This window comes from Coffea eugenioides, chromosome 2 (assembly GCF_003713205.1).
Source record: "Coffea eugenioides isolate CCC68of chromosome 2, Ceug_1.0, whole genome shotgun sequence".
Classification (NCBI taxonomy): Eukaryota; Viridiplantae; Streptophyta; class Magnoliopsida; order Gentianales; family Rubiaceae; genus Coffea; species Coffea eugenioides.
The window spans coordinates 2,311,017-2,327,075 of NC_040036.1; the positions used below are offsets into that span (position 1 = coordinate 2,311,017).

The following is a 16,059-nucleotide window of genomic DNA, read 5'->3' on the forward strand; positions in this document are numbered from 1 at the left end:
AGTATTTTTACTGCGCGAAATACTACCAGGTACCGTCCCCACTTTCTCAAATAGTAAGTTGAAAGGGGATGATACGTACTTCCCACTTTCCCGAACGGTACAAAAGTTCACAAGGAGGTCTAACTCGCTAGCGCTACAGATTGGACCGCCCTTCGGGCGTGACAGGAAATTGAGGGTGCGTTTTGATAAGAATAAAGTCTGAAAATTTAATTAATTAAGACATTTTATTTTTAATTATCATTATCAGACACGTCTGAAGATTCTCCGTTTGGATTAGTTGTTTTTGAGAGTGTTTTTGAAAAACTTTGCTGTAGCAGAGTTTTTAGAGTATATTTTGAAATATTTTTAGAAAATATTTTGGAATATTTAAGAGTAGAAGAGTTTCTAGAATATATTTTGAGATATTTTTTTAAAATTTTAAAAAAATTTAAACTAATTTTTAGATTATCTTTTAGAGTACTTTTTAAAAATTTTTATTATATTTAAAAAACACTCCAAAAATTGAGGATCCAAATAGAGTATTTTATGTGTTTTTCTATTATCAAAACACATCTAAAAATATTAAGTGAGACAAGTTGTGCAACCCTTTCCCCCCTTATAATAGATACTTCTTTCTTTACTTGCAGGGCAAAGGTGGATCGTATACCACAATATGCCTAGAGCAAAGTTTACCAATATTCTAAAGGTAGTAGTATATTGTTGCAACCTTTTTGCCCTCACTGGGCATTTGGCCAGGTGGTCATCACACAAAACAAGTCTTGATGGTGTCCATCATATGTGACGACCTTAATTGATCATCTTCCATACAATCTCTACTCACATCAAATTCCCTCTTTTTTTTCTTAGATTAAACTAGATTAGATTATAAAAATTTCATCGTTGCGGCAAAAAAAAAAAAAATCCCGCCCTTTAAGATATTGCTCTCTTTTAACTTTCTGATTTCAATTCTCTAGATAGATCCCGTCTTCCTCTAGCGAAAAAATTTTGAAAAAAAAAAAAAAAAAAAAGAAGAAGGGAAAGGCCAGTCGACGACCTACATGAATCCAACGGAATACGAATTCACTTGATTTGAAATTATGATCATCACTGTGCAGATGTTAAACAACATCTATGAATATATGCAAGTCCTTAGCTTCGCAAAACAGAAAGATCTCTCCAGTTCTGGAATAATTCCCTTCACACTAAGGACGTCAAATATGGAAAACAAGAAAGAATTGGAAGCCATCTATTTCGCTATACCTTATCCAGGCCAAACTATTACAAATTACAATTGTTGCCAACAATGAGTTTAATCGTCTCGTGCTCCTACGACAAATCGAAAATCAAATGGCAGGTAATAAACTGGAACTAATACATATTTTAGGGTACAAAATTGATCAGCAACTTGCCAACCATCTCCTTAAGCTGCCTTGCCATAAAAGCAGCAAAGGTTCACCAAGCAGTATTGGTTTTCCTGGGAAAGGATATGGACAGGAGGAAAATCACAGCATGACGGAAACTACAAAACAAAGTAAACTATCATACTAGTTCTAAGGAGGACAGAAAAGATTCACAACCAGAGATGCGTACCAAGCATGTTGTATGATCAATGGCCTAGACACGATTTATCGTCCAACTATGGAGCATAAAATTGTGAATACAGATACTCCCGGATTTTGTAGTATTCCTCGGTCAAGGGGCCTTCAAGAATGATTTGCTGAATAGCAGCACTACCACCCTATAGATGTTACAGGATGAAAAATAACTCAACCATAACAGTCATGCCTACATTTATTACCAACTATAGAACCACAAAATACCCCACCTTTTGGCTTGCATCTCCCACTTTGCGCAGTGTTACATACTCCCCACATCGCAATGCTCCACCAGCAAATTCCACCTGATAACAAATTATTTGGAATAAAAAGAATTGTATCACAAGTTTGATCAGCAATTTCTGGGGAGAAAAAGGGGTAATGGGACTGGCAGGTTGGCCTCGCAAGAGGTGCAACGATGAGCAAAGTTCCCTAAGGCCTCTATTGCAATAACATGGTTTCACAAGATTATCTCTGAAAGCAGGCAAGCACTCAGCGCTTGGTAACAATGTTGATTCTTACTTTCTCTACAACAAGAGACAAAATTTGTCCACTTGATGCAAAGCTATAGTGTACCTGGACACCCTTGCTTGCAAGAAACTGCTTGAAATCTGCCATTTTAATATCACCTACCAGCACTGTTTTATGTGGTGGAGCAGGAGATGAAAGAGGAAGTAAAGATAACATGCCATTTTCTGTCTTCCCCACTTCAGCATCAATCCACGCTATTTCATATTCTCCCAGCTGCAATTAACAACACAGGAGAGACTCAGACAGAGAGGGGGGGGGCGGTATATCCCAGCCCAATTGACACACAATCTCAGCTTGGCAAAACATGATCCAACATATGTCCGACAGTAAAATTACAAATGCATGCACCGATAATACACATTTGAGATGCAACATGGACAAGACAGCAAAGTCCTTACCTTTTTAAACAGGACATTACTCATTAGTTTCTCCGAAAGTTGAACCTAAAGACCAAATTAGGAGAAAAAAGTTAGTCCAAGGTCCTTAAATATCAAGGCACATACACACATATATTGCAAGTATTTTTACCTTATAGGCACACAAATCGGATGTGACATCTATTGTCTCCTCAATCTGGGGAGCATACACATGAGGACAAACATGTTGCAAACAATGTTGCTTCAAATGCTCGGTGGCTTCTGCTGATCCATGGACCAGGACCTCCAAAAGAAGGAAACAATATAAATTCAAAAGAAAATTTGAAAAAAAAAGGGGGCTTCTAAATCGCTTTTGCTGACAACACATGAGACTTTGTTTAAGCGAAGAAACTTCAACTCTTCAAATAAAATAAGACAAGGAAAGCACTCAGTACCAACTTAAGAGGGGCTACATGGGCTAGAATTGATTTGATTGATCGGCCATCAGACCGGCCCTCGAAGTCCATATAAATCAAAGAACACTTTACTTGGACCTAGAAAATTAGAGTATCAAATGACAAAATCCAAATTGAGGTAAAGAAAATAATTAAGCGAGAATACTTCGAAATTTTGAAAAACAGCTAGGCATATTAAGAATCCTAATTCCATATAATGTGAATGTAATACAGTTCAAGAAACAGGTAAAAGCAAACCAGGTCCAAACTAAACAACCAGTTGGACTGATAGGCTACCATGTGATACATGCATCAGGTAAGCAAGTCAGTAAGAAAGGCTCTCTATCCACTTTGCAGAAACTCTAGAAGGAAGTAAACAAATACACTTTAGTTCCTTCCTAGCAGCATTTCATACTTCATTTAATCATCTATCAACCTGTCCATAAGAAACAGGATTGCCTTTCTCTGAATTCCCACCTCTATCGAAAATACTCAAAGCAAAGATAATTCTGAGGGATCGAGTTCCTTTTGGAAAGAAACATACTTAGCATGAGGAAAAGGTGAAGTCCAAATTTTCCAATTTCACTATGTGGCAAATAATCTTTGGCAATTCAATCCATCACTCTAAATCCTTACTATTGCTTTAAGCAATCCATGGCATATTGTTTCCCTTACATCCAAAGCACAGAGTAGCAGCAGATACAAAGGAATTTTCTTAGCTAAGAGAGAAACTTGCAGGGAAAATTTTGAAAGTTAAAACTAGCAAAAATCTGCATCAAAAGCATTCGATAAAAAGAAATTATTTGAGAAGAACAGAAAGAGTGTTTTTGCTTTTTTATTTTTTTTAGATTTAGAAATTCCTATCTATACTAATCCGAAGCTTCTGCACATCGTAAGAATTGCCTACAGAAATCTAAGAGTCAACTGAAACTTACCGTCAGCTCAGTAGAAACGACTTTTGAAGGTGTTGTATCAAGTATCAAACTAACAGATCCTTCATCAAGTTTTCCAGCCAGGTCTCCATCAACCTAAGAGGAAGATTTCATTAGATGCTTAAGAATGCATCCAAGCGGATGTAGAAACCAACACCAACACTAAGCATCACCCAATTGTCATGCTCTGTACACATTGAAAGTTACATCACAGCAACAACAAAATAGAGGAACCCAGTTGACATGACATGAACCCACAGAAGGTTTTAGAAGGATAGGTCTATGCATCTTTATCTGACAAAGTGGTCATCAAAGGGTAAGATAGATTTTTTTACCCAATGTGTATGTCAATAATTTTGAAGTCCATATTCATTATGTAATTTTTAACATACGTGATCTAAAACTAAAATGGTTCTTGCAAAGGAAACATAGCACATTAAGAAGCATTGCATAAATCATGACAGAACAATAAAAGAATCAAATGGTTCTGAAGGATACTCACAGGCATTAGCATCTGATCCATGTTGACATCTTTAGTTACATAATCATCTGGATTGATGACTTCACCAAAATCATCCCATTCACTCGAGCAGTCATAGAATGGGAACATTGGGGCAACACTAGTTGAAGGAGGTAGGAATCCATCAATTAGTACATCCCTGAAAGCCTCACTACGTTGGCCAATTGCTGCATGTTACACAAAACAAGATTTAAGATAAAGAGGGAAAATTAATCCTATGTCTTCCTATCTTTGATTTGAACACTAGGTGGCCAAACCAATAAATTTCTATAACCCAGCTGTCCTTTCAATAAGGTCTTTAACGATCTTAATGGAAAAATCAAGACATCCTTCCAGTAAGGTCTTTAATGACCTTAGATGGGAAAGTATGACTGCATGAGTCTTGATTCAATTTTTTCTTGGTTTGAAAGACAATGGAATCATGTATGGCAAATGTATAACTTAGCAGTATAATGTTTCTAAACCAAAGAATAAATGAAGACCAAATAAAGATAAAAATAGAATTAAAGAAAAGAACACAACAAATTGACAAACTAATACTAAATAGACGTTTAACTATTATACCCAATCTTACGGTTTACACCTTGCTTCCCCTGTTTATAGAAAACCGGGAGATTTTTAGTACTTTACCATTTGATATCATCTTAAAATTTATCACATTAAGCAGAAAATGCAACTTATATGTAGCTGAATCTTGTTTTCCAAGAGACTAAAGCATACCATTTGAGGAACTATGGGTATTGTTAGCATCAAGAACCATCTGGTCGTTCACAGGAAGCTCAGTCCTAAGAGATGCTTTTGATTCCTCCTCTTTAATAAGAGAAGCTTTAAGAGCTTCCTCCTTTTTTATTCGATTTTGCTCTTCTTCATAAGCAGCTAATTCTTCCCCAACCAAGGGTACTCTCTTTGACATAGTAACTTTAACAGCTTTAGGCGGTGGATCTGCTTGAAGCATACGAGCTAGAGTGCCAAACTACACACAATACATTATTAGACATAAAGCCAAAAGATGATATCCTGAACTAACTCGTGCCCTGGAGATAATTCAAATTTGTGCACCAAATGGTTACTCACATCCAGTACTCCTAAACCTCTTCCAAAAATGAACTCAAAAGGGAGAACAGAGAAAAGAGAAGTCAAAACCGATTTTATGTTCTAAAATGCTACAGATAGGCCAGGTCAATTAGTTCGCAGTAACATAATCCCTAAGAAGCAGATGCACACAGGTTTACCACCATAAGCTGGAATTTATCTATTTTCTTGAAGGCACTAACTCCAATTGAACTAAAGAAACACTGCCACTAGGCCAATAGAGTAATGGATTGCAGGTCAACACGAGATCCAATAACAGTAAACAAATGTTGAGTTTGCTTATTATTATAGAAAGATACCTCTATTTATAACCAGAATCCAAACTAAATTTCTGCATTATGATACAACATCTTTCTTACATTCATTTCCTTAAATGCAGGGTGAAATTCAAATGCATCAAAAGCTAATGAACCAATTCAAGTCCATTGAAATGTCTAGACAAAGCTGAGTGCAAAAGAACCAGTAGTGAAAAGCAATTCCAGCGAATATACCTGGGACTTCGCAACCAAAACAATGTTTGGGCTTTTCAAACAATGACAACCAGAGACCTTACAATCCAGTAATTTTCTATCTAATAGAACAAGAACTATTTGGATATCTAGGGGGCAAAAAGAACCATTTTCTATCCAATAGAGCAAGAAGTATTTGTAAAAAAGTCCCTTATCGGATCAAGCAGTTGACAAGAAAGAGTTAAAAGCAGGGATAGGGAGTAAATTCACCAGGCAAAAGCATGACACTTTTGTCATCAGAGCAATTATTGCAAGACGATGCCATCACTAACATCAACTATGCAAAAATAGAAACAGTGTGAGGCAAAAGGCTCAGAACATACCTGGCCTCTTTCGGAAAAAAGTATAAGATTCTTGGTATCAGAAACCCATTCAACAAAAATATCGTGTGAAAAACCAGCTTCTAGACTGCCCATGGATGCTAGAACAACCTAAATCAGAGAAACTCTCAAACAACGTATTATTTAAAATACTTGATCAAGAAGTCAAGGTGGTTTTTTGATAAGCAAACAGGGATGCAGACCTTTGGGCCATCTGGAACACTTTCAAGATCACTCTTGTTGATTAAAAGTTTGACATGCCTGCAGGTCACAGATAGAACAGACATGTACAAGCACATGAGAAAGTCTAAACCATTTTAAAAAAGAAAACATTGGCAATTTATCAACAAAAAAGAATATTGTCGAGCACTAGTGCACTAAAGAACAGCAAAAAAGCATATTGTAAAGCACTATTGCACTATAGAACAGCGAAAAGAGACAACAGCAGAAAGGTATTTGTGGCAAAATATAATCCGAAGTTCTGCAGTTCCATAGGTATAGAAGGAAAAACTACATGAAAATTTGGTCAGCAGTATTTTTCACAGAAAACTTTAGCTACAACAGTTATGATGTGCCTTATAAAGAGATCAAAAAAAATGGAGAGTAAGATATCATACCTCAAAAGAAAAGCATTGTCACGTGTGTGCTCAAAAGACTTCGCTATTGAATCACTCATCCATTCAAGAAAACTTTTTACATAATCAATTGTGCTAGATGACACATACGTGAGGAAGAATATCGGATAGGCCAATTTATGCTGTTCCCAGAACTGCATTTGGTGCCAAAATATCAAGATTCAGAATCATTACAAATAGATTAAGGATGAACAAACTTCAAACTCTACACCAACTAGCCTGTTCCAATATTAGTATCAGCTCCAATACTCGACCAGCAGTATCCACCGGTAATAATACATTTCCATCTGCTCTTAGGGTCTTCATAATGGCATCTAAAGAAAATAGAGAGATAAAAGAGCAACATAATAGGCAATAAATTTTTCATCGCACTGACTAAATATGCATGTGGGTGCTGCTTGAACGTTTTGTAATGAAAAGGTGGAAAATCAGTAGTAATTAGACTAATAATTTATATATATATATATATATATATAAAGAGAGAGATTGTTACCCAGAAATTCTTGGTCTCTTTGACGTCTTGATGGCTGGTTGTTCAAGGCATTATAGGCATCTGTAATTAAGACTGCTGGACGAACAAATGACTCCAAGACAGTTCCATTCAAATGCCTGATAAAAAAATTAAAAAACATTACATAAGCGTTTCCAAACCCACATAGAGGATCGTAACTGTTTTACAAAACACTTCAAATATGTAGTAATTCACAGTACATAACCTCTCTTTACGATGATTGAAGTCAACAGCATAGATAACATCTTCCCCATCCTTTGTAATCTTCCAAACTGTACCACCTAATAGATGACCAGCTACATGGGGAGCAATAACTATTCCTTCTCCCTTCCCTATGTAGGTTATCAGATTTTAGAAAATCAGAAGCAGAACAGAAAATAGAATTATTGATGATATACTATTTTCTAAGTCATGTCTAACACCAAAAAATTCCCATAAAGTCTAGTCAGTATTCATAAACACATCTGAAGATGTTGACAACATTTTATCATCTTATTGTCAATTTAGATGAGCAGCAGGGTTTCACTTGTACCAAGCCAGATGCATCAACTCAAACCAACTAAACATTAAAGAGAAATGCAACATGCAAAACCACCATGAGTTAGCTGCTCTTCAAATCCATCTTTAGACATAACAAATACCAAAACTTATCTTATAGGATCTCTCTTTTCTACTTTCAAGACTTCAAAAAAAAAAGTATGATTGGCCAGACCAGAAGAGTGAAAGTAAATATAGAATCCAGACGATAACGAACAAACATGATGCCAGCACCTCAGTTCATGAAGATCAGATTAAAATGAGAGAAAATAACCTACCAGAAATATGATAGTTTTGAGAATAGGTTAATCTAGTAATGTTCTGGAAAGCAGAATCGATATCATCCAATGTAAACAAGTCAAACTCGGATACTTGCTGCAAAAGGCATAACTTTGATTAGATAAGCAATGATTGTAAAGGCCACAGTTAGTAGATAATTGATGAAAATAACAGAATCCTTGAATGTAAAACCACAATGACACTGGTCATAGTTCAGAAAAGTATGAGATGAGACTTCCCTCGAGTTTCCTTTTTATATTTGAAAGGGTACTGTGAAGGCCAAAAAAGTAGTAGCAACAGTTTATGACTATTAACAGAGGAAAGCTTATCAGAAAACTAGCAACATGCATACTCAAAAGGCAAAAGCTCAAGGATCTTACATGGCACATGAGAATATTTGATAGTTCATCGAGCTAAAGTTCCCTATTTCAAGATAATATCAGAACCAGAGGCTTTATGGAAACAGTTTTACTCTGTCCTATGGATGATCCTCTTTTACACTATACAGAGAGGAAAAAAAACAAGAGAAGGGGTCTAGATGCTCTAAGTGGATCTATAACAAACTATAGCAGGTTTAAAAATTAGATAACCTAAAATAAAAGGGCTCTGACAGACCTTTTGCGCAAGAAGAAAAGAGTGGGCGAGGGGTAGCATTGAGAGGAAATTATCAGGTTTTGATTAGTAGTCATCAAGTGGATCAGGATCCAGAAGAACTGGGATCCTGATACCAGAATAATGTAAGGCAAAAACATCAACTTCTTAAGAAAAAAAAATTAAAGAAAGTCTCCTTCACTTGAACCCGGTAATGGCAATTATGCATATTGCATACTTTGTTAAGTTAAATTATTTCAACTACAACTAACTGCCTGAGGAAGTCAGAGACTCCTAATGGAAATCTGAGATGCTAGAGCCAAATTTCACCTTGCGTGAGAGATACTGATCGTACATGGTCAATAGGCCTAATCTGTACACAGGTTCCGTTGCAAAAACAGGAGCAGAGAGTCCAAGTTTCTTCATGGCATAAGGCAAAGCACCAAGATGAAGAGTATCTGAGTGTGAAAGCAAGACAGCATCCACTGTTGGAGCCACCCTGAATGCTAAATAGAGCCTTTTTAGTATGCAACTCAAGAAGATGAGAATAACATTGCAATCATTAGCATTGGCCAGATGTTGAAAGGCGTAAAATAAAAAAACAACATAACTGATCGGAATTTTGAACAGCACAGTAGGTGAAATCTTGTAGCAACTAAAAGGACCTAGCCATTGGGTTCCCCTGAGTCAAACATAAGACCACCTATATATCATGGAGGTTCAGGCAACCCACATTACAGAATATGCATGCCAAATAGATTTTACTTATTTCCCCGGTGAATGACTAGGGTTTAGGGTTTAGGTTTCTAGGCCATATTGTTCGACTTGCCTAGGCACCTGCATCTAAAGCACATTTAACCTTCTTGACATATTTCTCCCTAATCTGGACATTATACCTATTAAGCACAAGTACAACCTCATAAAATCGACAAAGGCAAGTTAGGCCCTAGCAGCAGGCGTAATTGATTGTGTTACTTGCATAGTCTTCAAATGGCCTTAAGATGAGTACAAAATTAAGGTAATAGTTTACGCTGGTGCCCAACCACTACAAGATGACTCCGTAGCCAATTGAAACCAAAAATCAACGGTGCTAATACAGGAGCATTGCAAGAACAACCGCTAAGAAAATGAAGTGTCAGATAGTTACCATGTAAGTGCGCGCTTTAGTAGAAACTTAAAATGGTACACATTACGGAGATAGAAAGGGGGTGGGGTGGTGGGACCTGGAGAGGGGCTCCAGAAGAGAGGTATCAAAGTGGTCGTTCCAACCGCAGTCGACGAGGAAGTTAAAGCCGTCGACGGAGACCAAGTAGGCGAGGGGGTTTTCATTGTAGACTCCGCAAAGTGGCTTCACCTGCACCGACGTTCCCATCTCCTTCTCCTCCCTCCTCCTCCTGCAGTTCTGTTACTCTCCACCTTTTTCTTCCCCTGTTCCGTGGCGTCAACGAGCAGTCTTATTAGGAGTAGGAAAAGCAGACCTTCAAGAGGTGGCGGAGGCGGTGGCAGCGGCTCATAAGTCAAAACGCACTGATGCGACGACGTGTAGGGTATTCTTCGTTTTCTATTTTTAAAAATTTTTTCTTTTGGTATAGACTAGTCGATCGATAATATGTCATTTTGCTATTTATTCTGGTGTTGGACTCGATTTTGCCTTTTATACAGGGCAAATGATATTCGCACTTAAAAGTTAAAAATTGTTTTTGAACACTACATTCTACTCCATGACCTTTTACTTAGGCTGCGTGTGTTTGAGGGATTTGAATAAAAGTTTGAAATTCTATCAAGTCCTTCTATTTATTTATAAGAGATTATTTATGAGATATTTTAAATTTATAAATTAAAAATTATTATAATATTTAAAATATATTGTGCTAATTGATGAATTATAAATTCAAATGTCTCTTAAATAATTCAAAAAATTAGGGAGATTTAGGTTAAATTTAAATCTTTCATCAAATTTCTCAGTAACAAAGAAGGTGAAATGTCTCAGGATTATTTTAGAATGCAAATACCATTTGCCTTATCTAGCATCATCGCTATTTCTTAAAAAAAATAACGGTCTAAAGAAATTTTTCTTTTCAAGGCTAGAGCATAATGGGACTAGAAGTTCTTCTTCATTTTCTTTATATTTAAATAAATTATGAAAGATATGATGCCAGGAAAAAAAAAATTTGTTGTTGGGTAGTCATACGGAAGCTAGAATTATGCTAAAAATAGGTCAATTAAATTAAAGAAAAATAGGACGCCAGAAATTTCCTTTGATATTAACTCGTTAGAATAAAAAGTTCGGGACAGAAAGAAAATGCTGCCAATCGTATCATTTTGGTTTTATGTCCCAGTATGTGTAAATTTTGTATCATAGGCGTCAATGGGAAAATTTGCGCAATAGGAATAGGAAGTTCTGTTATTCACGAAGAGGTACAAATTTTGAAAAATTTACATACATTTTGATAAAATATATTAATATGATGTGCCCTTTCTACTCTGCATGCACACGGCAACCCTCGTTCTATTTTTATTCCCTATCACAAAGCATTTAGGCTTCATTCCAAACTCAAAACAGCAAATACGGTACCAACTTTAACTGGTCCCTTTAAATGTCTCCATATTCAATTTTTGTTGTTCTGATAATCGTTTGGTTAGGCAATTCCAAATTAAAACTACAGAACCAATCCTAAACCCAAATGTAGGATTACAATTCCCCATTCTCCTTGTTGTATTTGGCCCCCCGACGAGGTATTCACGGCAAATTGAGGCGGAACCAGCACCGCTTTAGACGTCACACAACTTGGAATCCGATGAATGTCCATCCCAACTCCCAAGTGAATTTACAAGCGTCGCTGGCTTCACAATGATGATCGCGTGATTGCTCATGGTTCCGGTGTATGCATCTTCTCATTAATGTTTAGAGTTGATCCATCCCACAGTTCGGCAAACTCCTCTCTCACCCAAGACATGACAATTATGGGACCCAATGTAGATGGTACCTGTGTATACAATAACCACCAGAAATTAGTCTCAGAAAATGAAGTTCAAAACACAACTTTCGTCGAAATTTTGTTGAGTCCAAAACACACCTTCCCCCGCCCCCCCTTTTTTTTTCTCTTTTCCCCTCCTCTCCCAAAAAAAGCCCAAAAAGCAAAAAACCAAAGACAGAACCCCAAAGAAAAAGAAACGAAGAGGTACCAATCCAACATCTGACAGCACCAGGAACAAAATCTTCTGGTACTTTTGTATATCAGGTATCTGATACTGTGCTAAACTCAACTCCCTTCACTCACAAATTATGCAGAAACTATGTGAAAAGGCAAAGAAAATGGAAAAGAAGAAGCTGCAGAAGCTAAAGGGTTCCACAGAGAATAATCAAAATATTTTGGTTCGAATTCAGAAGAGCATAATGGATTTTACAGCACGGAACTTACCAGATACAAAAGTGCTGGTTGTGGTGAGTGCGTTAAAATTCCAGCTGCCAAGGCAGTAACAAGTCCAACTGAATATCCAGAAAGGGCATACCAAATATATTTACACCCCTTTGACGAATCCAAGGAATTTGACAAATCCCTGTTTTTTCTGTAATCAAAACAAAGAACTAATGCCAAAAGCATTGAAGGAATAGCCTGCAAAAGCCAATACAATGGCATGAGCTCAGTTTGTTATTCAACATAGAAAGACAGCAATGCCAGCATAAAATCCACTACGCCAAAAAGGAAAGACAATGAAGAATTTCTAATTTTTCACCAAAAGTTAACTTTAAAAAAAAAAATTGCATTTGAAGAATGGAACAAGTCTATACATGAATGGTAAATATACACATATTCTATAGACACATCATCATGCATGCATACCCAATATCAGAAATGTTAGAGCCTCAGGCACACACATAGCATAAATCTAAGAATACTCAAATTCTGCCACCTACCCAGTCCTTTAGTATTCTTCAAATGACAGTTGTAGCAGGTAATATGTTTGCAAGCTGAATAGTGCCACAAAATGCCATGCTCTACTTGTCAACGAGGATTTTAGCAAATCTAACAAACTCCAACATAAGTGAAAGTAGTCTTTGAAAATTTAATGTAGTCAGACAACTCCCATAAAACCTGTACTGGAACTATGAAAACATATACCAAACACGTGGAATGCAATATAGCAGAACCTGTTCAAAATGAGCATTTGTAGAGTATGGCAAATGTAAACTACACATATTCAGTCAATATTTACAAACAAGTTAAAAAGTAAGTGAAAGCCCTGATAGTGCGGGTGTTAAGGAAACTGACAACAATCATATGAAAAAAGCTTGCAGAATTGGAATATTTCTCATTTCTCTAAATAGAGACAGCAACTTGTGATGCTAGTAATGTTCAGAACATACATATCCAGAAACACAATAAATGGAACAAACTCAAGAATTACCATGTCACCAAGGCCAAGCATCATGAAATCAGTAGCAGAGTTTCCAGGCACTACACCACCTAATAGATTCCTCGGAAAGACAATCTTGACCGGCAATTCTAGCTTCTTGGTAATCAACTGTAATCCAGGAAGACTCAAGCTATTGGCCACAGTATGTACAGGATTAGATGCTTGCTGTGTTGCTACTGATACCATAACATTTGATCCGAAAAATCTCTCTGAATAGAATACCCAGAAAATATCATACACAAACAAACAAATGAGAAGCATTGCACATATCTTGATGTTCGGAAGGCGCACATGGCTCACAAAAGCAATACAAAGGGATATTCCCAGCAAATTGTTCAATATCCAGTGGCCAGAAACAAGCCATGCTACTACAACACCTGAGCATAGCAATACAAGAAGGCCTTGGATCCGGGTAAACGACTTCGAACAACACCGAGATACAAATGGGTCAGGCAAACCAAATTGGGACTTGACATGAGCAGCATATGGGGATAGGCAAAAGTACAGGGCTGATGCTGAGGCAACTGCAGTGAATGCAGTGAGGAGTTGGGAGACAGAAGAGAATAAATAGAACATCAAAAGCAAACTGCAAGAGCTCATGACCGGGATCATCAAGGCCTGGGACCTGTCTAAAGTAATTGATGCTTCAGACAGATCCCGATTTCGCTCCATTTCTTTTCCATAGTTCAGAGCTCGAAAAGCAGATCCATACGTCACGGCTATGGCAGTCAGAATAAGAGTGAGAGGTGCCGGTTCCAGCAAATAGAAAAGCTTCCATAAAGACTCCATCTTGATAATAACTAGCTTGCCCCCAATAGTCAAAACCAAACAATCTGTCTTCAAAAGCCAACAGAACACGCCATTACTATTAGTGGTCAGCCTATATTGCAAAATGCCTCACAATTCTATCCCTCACTGAAATTGCCATTCTACGGAATAACAATTTTGCAAGCTAAAATTCTATTTTTAACTGAACAATCAGACCCCAAAATCAGCAACCTGAAAAGGTAAATGAACAGCTGCATGCAAGTCAGCTGACAATCAGGTGAGAATGCATTTCAGAAACTATTAATGTAATAAGCAAGAATCCAGCTCTACTTCGTATAGAAGAAATAATTTTTTTGATTAAAAAAGGGAAAATTACAGGCACCCAACAGCCGGAAATTGCATCGTTGAATATGTTACCTCTAGGCTTCAGAAATCAATTAGACAAAGAATTGCATATCACTTTACCTTTCAGAAAATCCCACAAATTAATGCTACCGCTTTGACATCGTGCTTAAATTATATTTGGGGATTTAGAACAGCAAAATAGGGGGGAAAACTATTTCATCATAAATTCAACAAGTAAAATATGAATGCAGCAAAAATTCACTTTTCCCGTCAACGTAGGACTCGTACTGAATCATCTAAAGCAATTCCTACCCCGAAATTTAGACAATATTAATAAATATCGATAGATGTTGCAGAAACAATACATACTAATGGCTAACATCATCGACGAAGGATCCAATAGAAAACTACGAAGATCTGAAACAACATAAAGCCAAAGTAAGCAAACTGAGAGAAACTACAACTCACTGCAATTTTCGGTGCGTCGGTGCGTTGAATTTGGGGAAGGGTTTTGGCAAGTGGACTTCTCTTGGACTTCAATAAAGAGTTTGAAAAACCTCTTCTGCAGTCTTCACTCTCCACTCTTTTATTTATGTTTTCCTTGGAACAATGGACCTGTTCTCCCTTGGAGATTCAAATGTTTCCTCCGAATCTGATCAATAAATAGCCACTGAGCCAAAAAAGGACTTATATGTATGTTTGATAACATAAAAAAGTGATGAATCTGAATTTTTTCAGATATTCAAATGTTTTGAGTGTTATGAAAATCTATTTTCTGAACTTGTTAAGCAGTACTGAACCTATGTGTATTTTTTTCAGCACAAGAATCCTAACTGAATGCTTAATTCTGATAAAAATCAATAGAATTATTTCAACTATCTTATCTTATCTACCAAATCTACCCTTGTTTGTTAATTATGTTCAAAATTCTTATTTAATTAAACAACCTAATATTCTCTATCTAACGATTTTTATAGTTTCTCTTTTCTTCCTTTTTAATGATTTTCACATGTTCTTCATACTCCTCATATAATATATTTTATCTTTTATATTAATTTGATTTAAAAATAAATATTGTCATTTTCATACCTTACAATTTTAAACTAATTAAATCATAGATTCTATTTCTTTTTTGAATGAAAGGATAAAAGGGCAAAATTGTCAAATTAAACTTATTAAGTATTCAGCTATAAATATTTATCAAACAGTATAAATAGGTTTAGCATTAAAATTCAGACATTCATATATTTTTTCAATGCTTAAAATTCAGCAAATTAATTATTTCAGTATTCAGATTTCAGAATTCAGACTTCAGAATTCAGATTCAGTTTTATCAAGCGAGACCTAAATCTCTTTTTGGGTTGTAGGTAACCTCTGAGCCACTGAGCCAAATAAGTGATTAAATAAGTAACCATTGAGTCAAAGAGGAACTAAATCTCTTTTTGGGTTTTAGGTGGGTTTCAACCTCAATAAATAAGTGGTTAAATAAGTAACCATTGAGCCAAAAAGGGACTAAATCTCTTTTTTAATTGTAAGTCAAAATTTCAACCTCATCTCTAGGGAATTTCAACCTCAAAAAAATCTGATAAACTTGACCATTTAGTGAGCCGATCTGATCTAAAATCTAAAATTATGGTAGAATTAAATATGATTCGAATTCAGACCTCATTAATCTCAAATTTGAT

At 36.3% G+C, this 16,059-nt stretch overlaps 2 protein-coding genes across 7 annotated transcripts; both read right to left on the minus strand.

Annotated features, from left to right (window-relative positions):
- Positions 1-1,042: 1,042 nt before the first annotated feature.
- Positions 1,043-10,360, minus strand: LOC113762091 (cleavage and polyadenylation specificity factor subunit 2). 3 transcript variants are annotated; one of them, XM_027305358.1, is made up of 19 exons: positions 10,066-10,360; positions 9,173-9,341; positions 8,251-8,347; positions 7,641-7,767; positions 7,418-7,533; positions 7,144-7,238; positions 6,907-7,058; positions 6,493-6,550; positions 6,293-6,400; positions 5,089-5,341; positions 4,351-4,535; positions 3,852-3,944; positions 2,917-3,015; positions 2,634-2,765; positions 2,504-2,548; positions 2,208-2,318; positions 1,805-1,879; positions 1,570-1,717; positions 1,043-1,453 (listed from the first exon to the last, which is right to left on the minus strand). In XM_027305358.1, the coding sequence occupies exons 1-18, from the start codon at positions 10,212-10,214 to the stop codon at positions 1,616-1,618; spliced, it is 2,166 nt and encodes a 721-aa protein (XP_027161159.1). In that variant the 5' UTR covers positions 10,215-10,360; the 3' UTR covers positions 1,043-1,453; positions 1,570-1,615. The 3 variants fall into 3 exon arrangements, with proteins under 3 accessions (XP_027161159.1, XP_027161158.1, XP_027161157.1); XM_027305357.1 differs by having other exon boundaries at positions 1,043-1,498; positions 2,151-2,318; positions 10,066-10,358; XM_027305356.1 differs by having other exon boundaries at positions 2,151-2,318; positions 10,066-10,357.
- Positions 10,361-11,327: 967 nt separating this feature from the next.
- Positions 11,328-15,012, minus strand: LOC113761893 (signal peptide peptidase-like 1). Of its 4 annotated transcripts, none has more exons than XM_027305068.1 (4): positions 14,843-15,012; positions 13,253-14,094; positions 12,265-12,459; positions 11,328-11,829 (listed from the first exon to the last, which is right to left on the minus strand). In XM_027305068.1, the coding sequence occupies exons 2-4, from the start codon at positions 14,048-14,050 to the stop codon at positions 11,713-11,715; spliced, it is 1,110 nt and encodes a 369-aa protein (XP_027160869.1). In that variant the 5' UTR covers positions 14,051-14,094; positions 14,843-15,012; the 3' UTR covers positions 11,328-11,712. The 4 variants fall into 4 exon arrangements, with proteins under 4 accessions (XP_027160869.1, XP_027160865.1, XP_027160867.1 ...); XM_027305064.1 differs by having other exon boundaries at positions 13,253-14,098; XM_027305066.1 differs by having other exon boundaries at positions 13,253-14,260.
- Between the last annotated feature and the right edge of the window lie 1,047 nt (positions 15,013-16,059).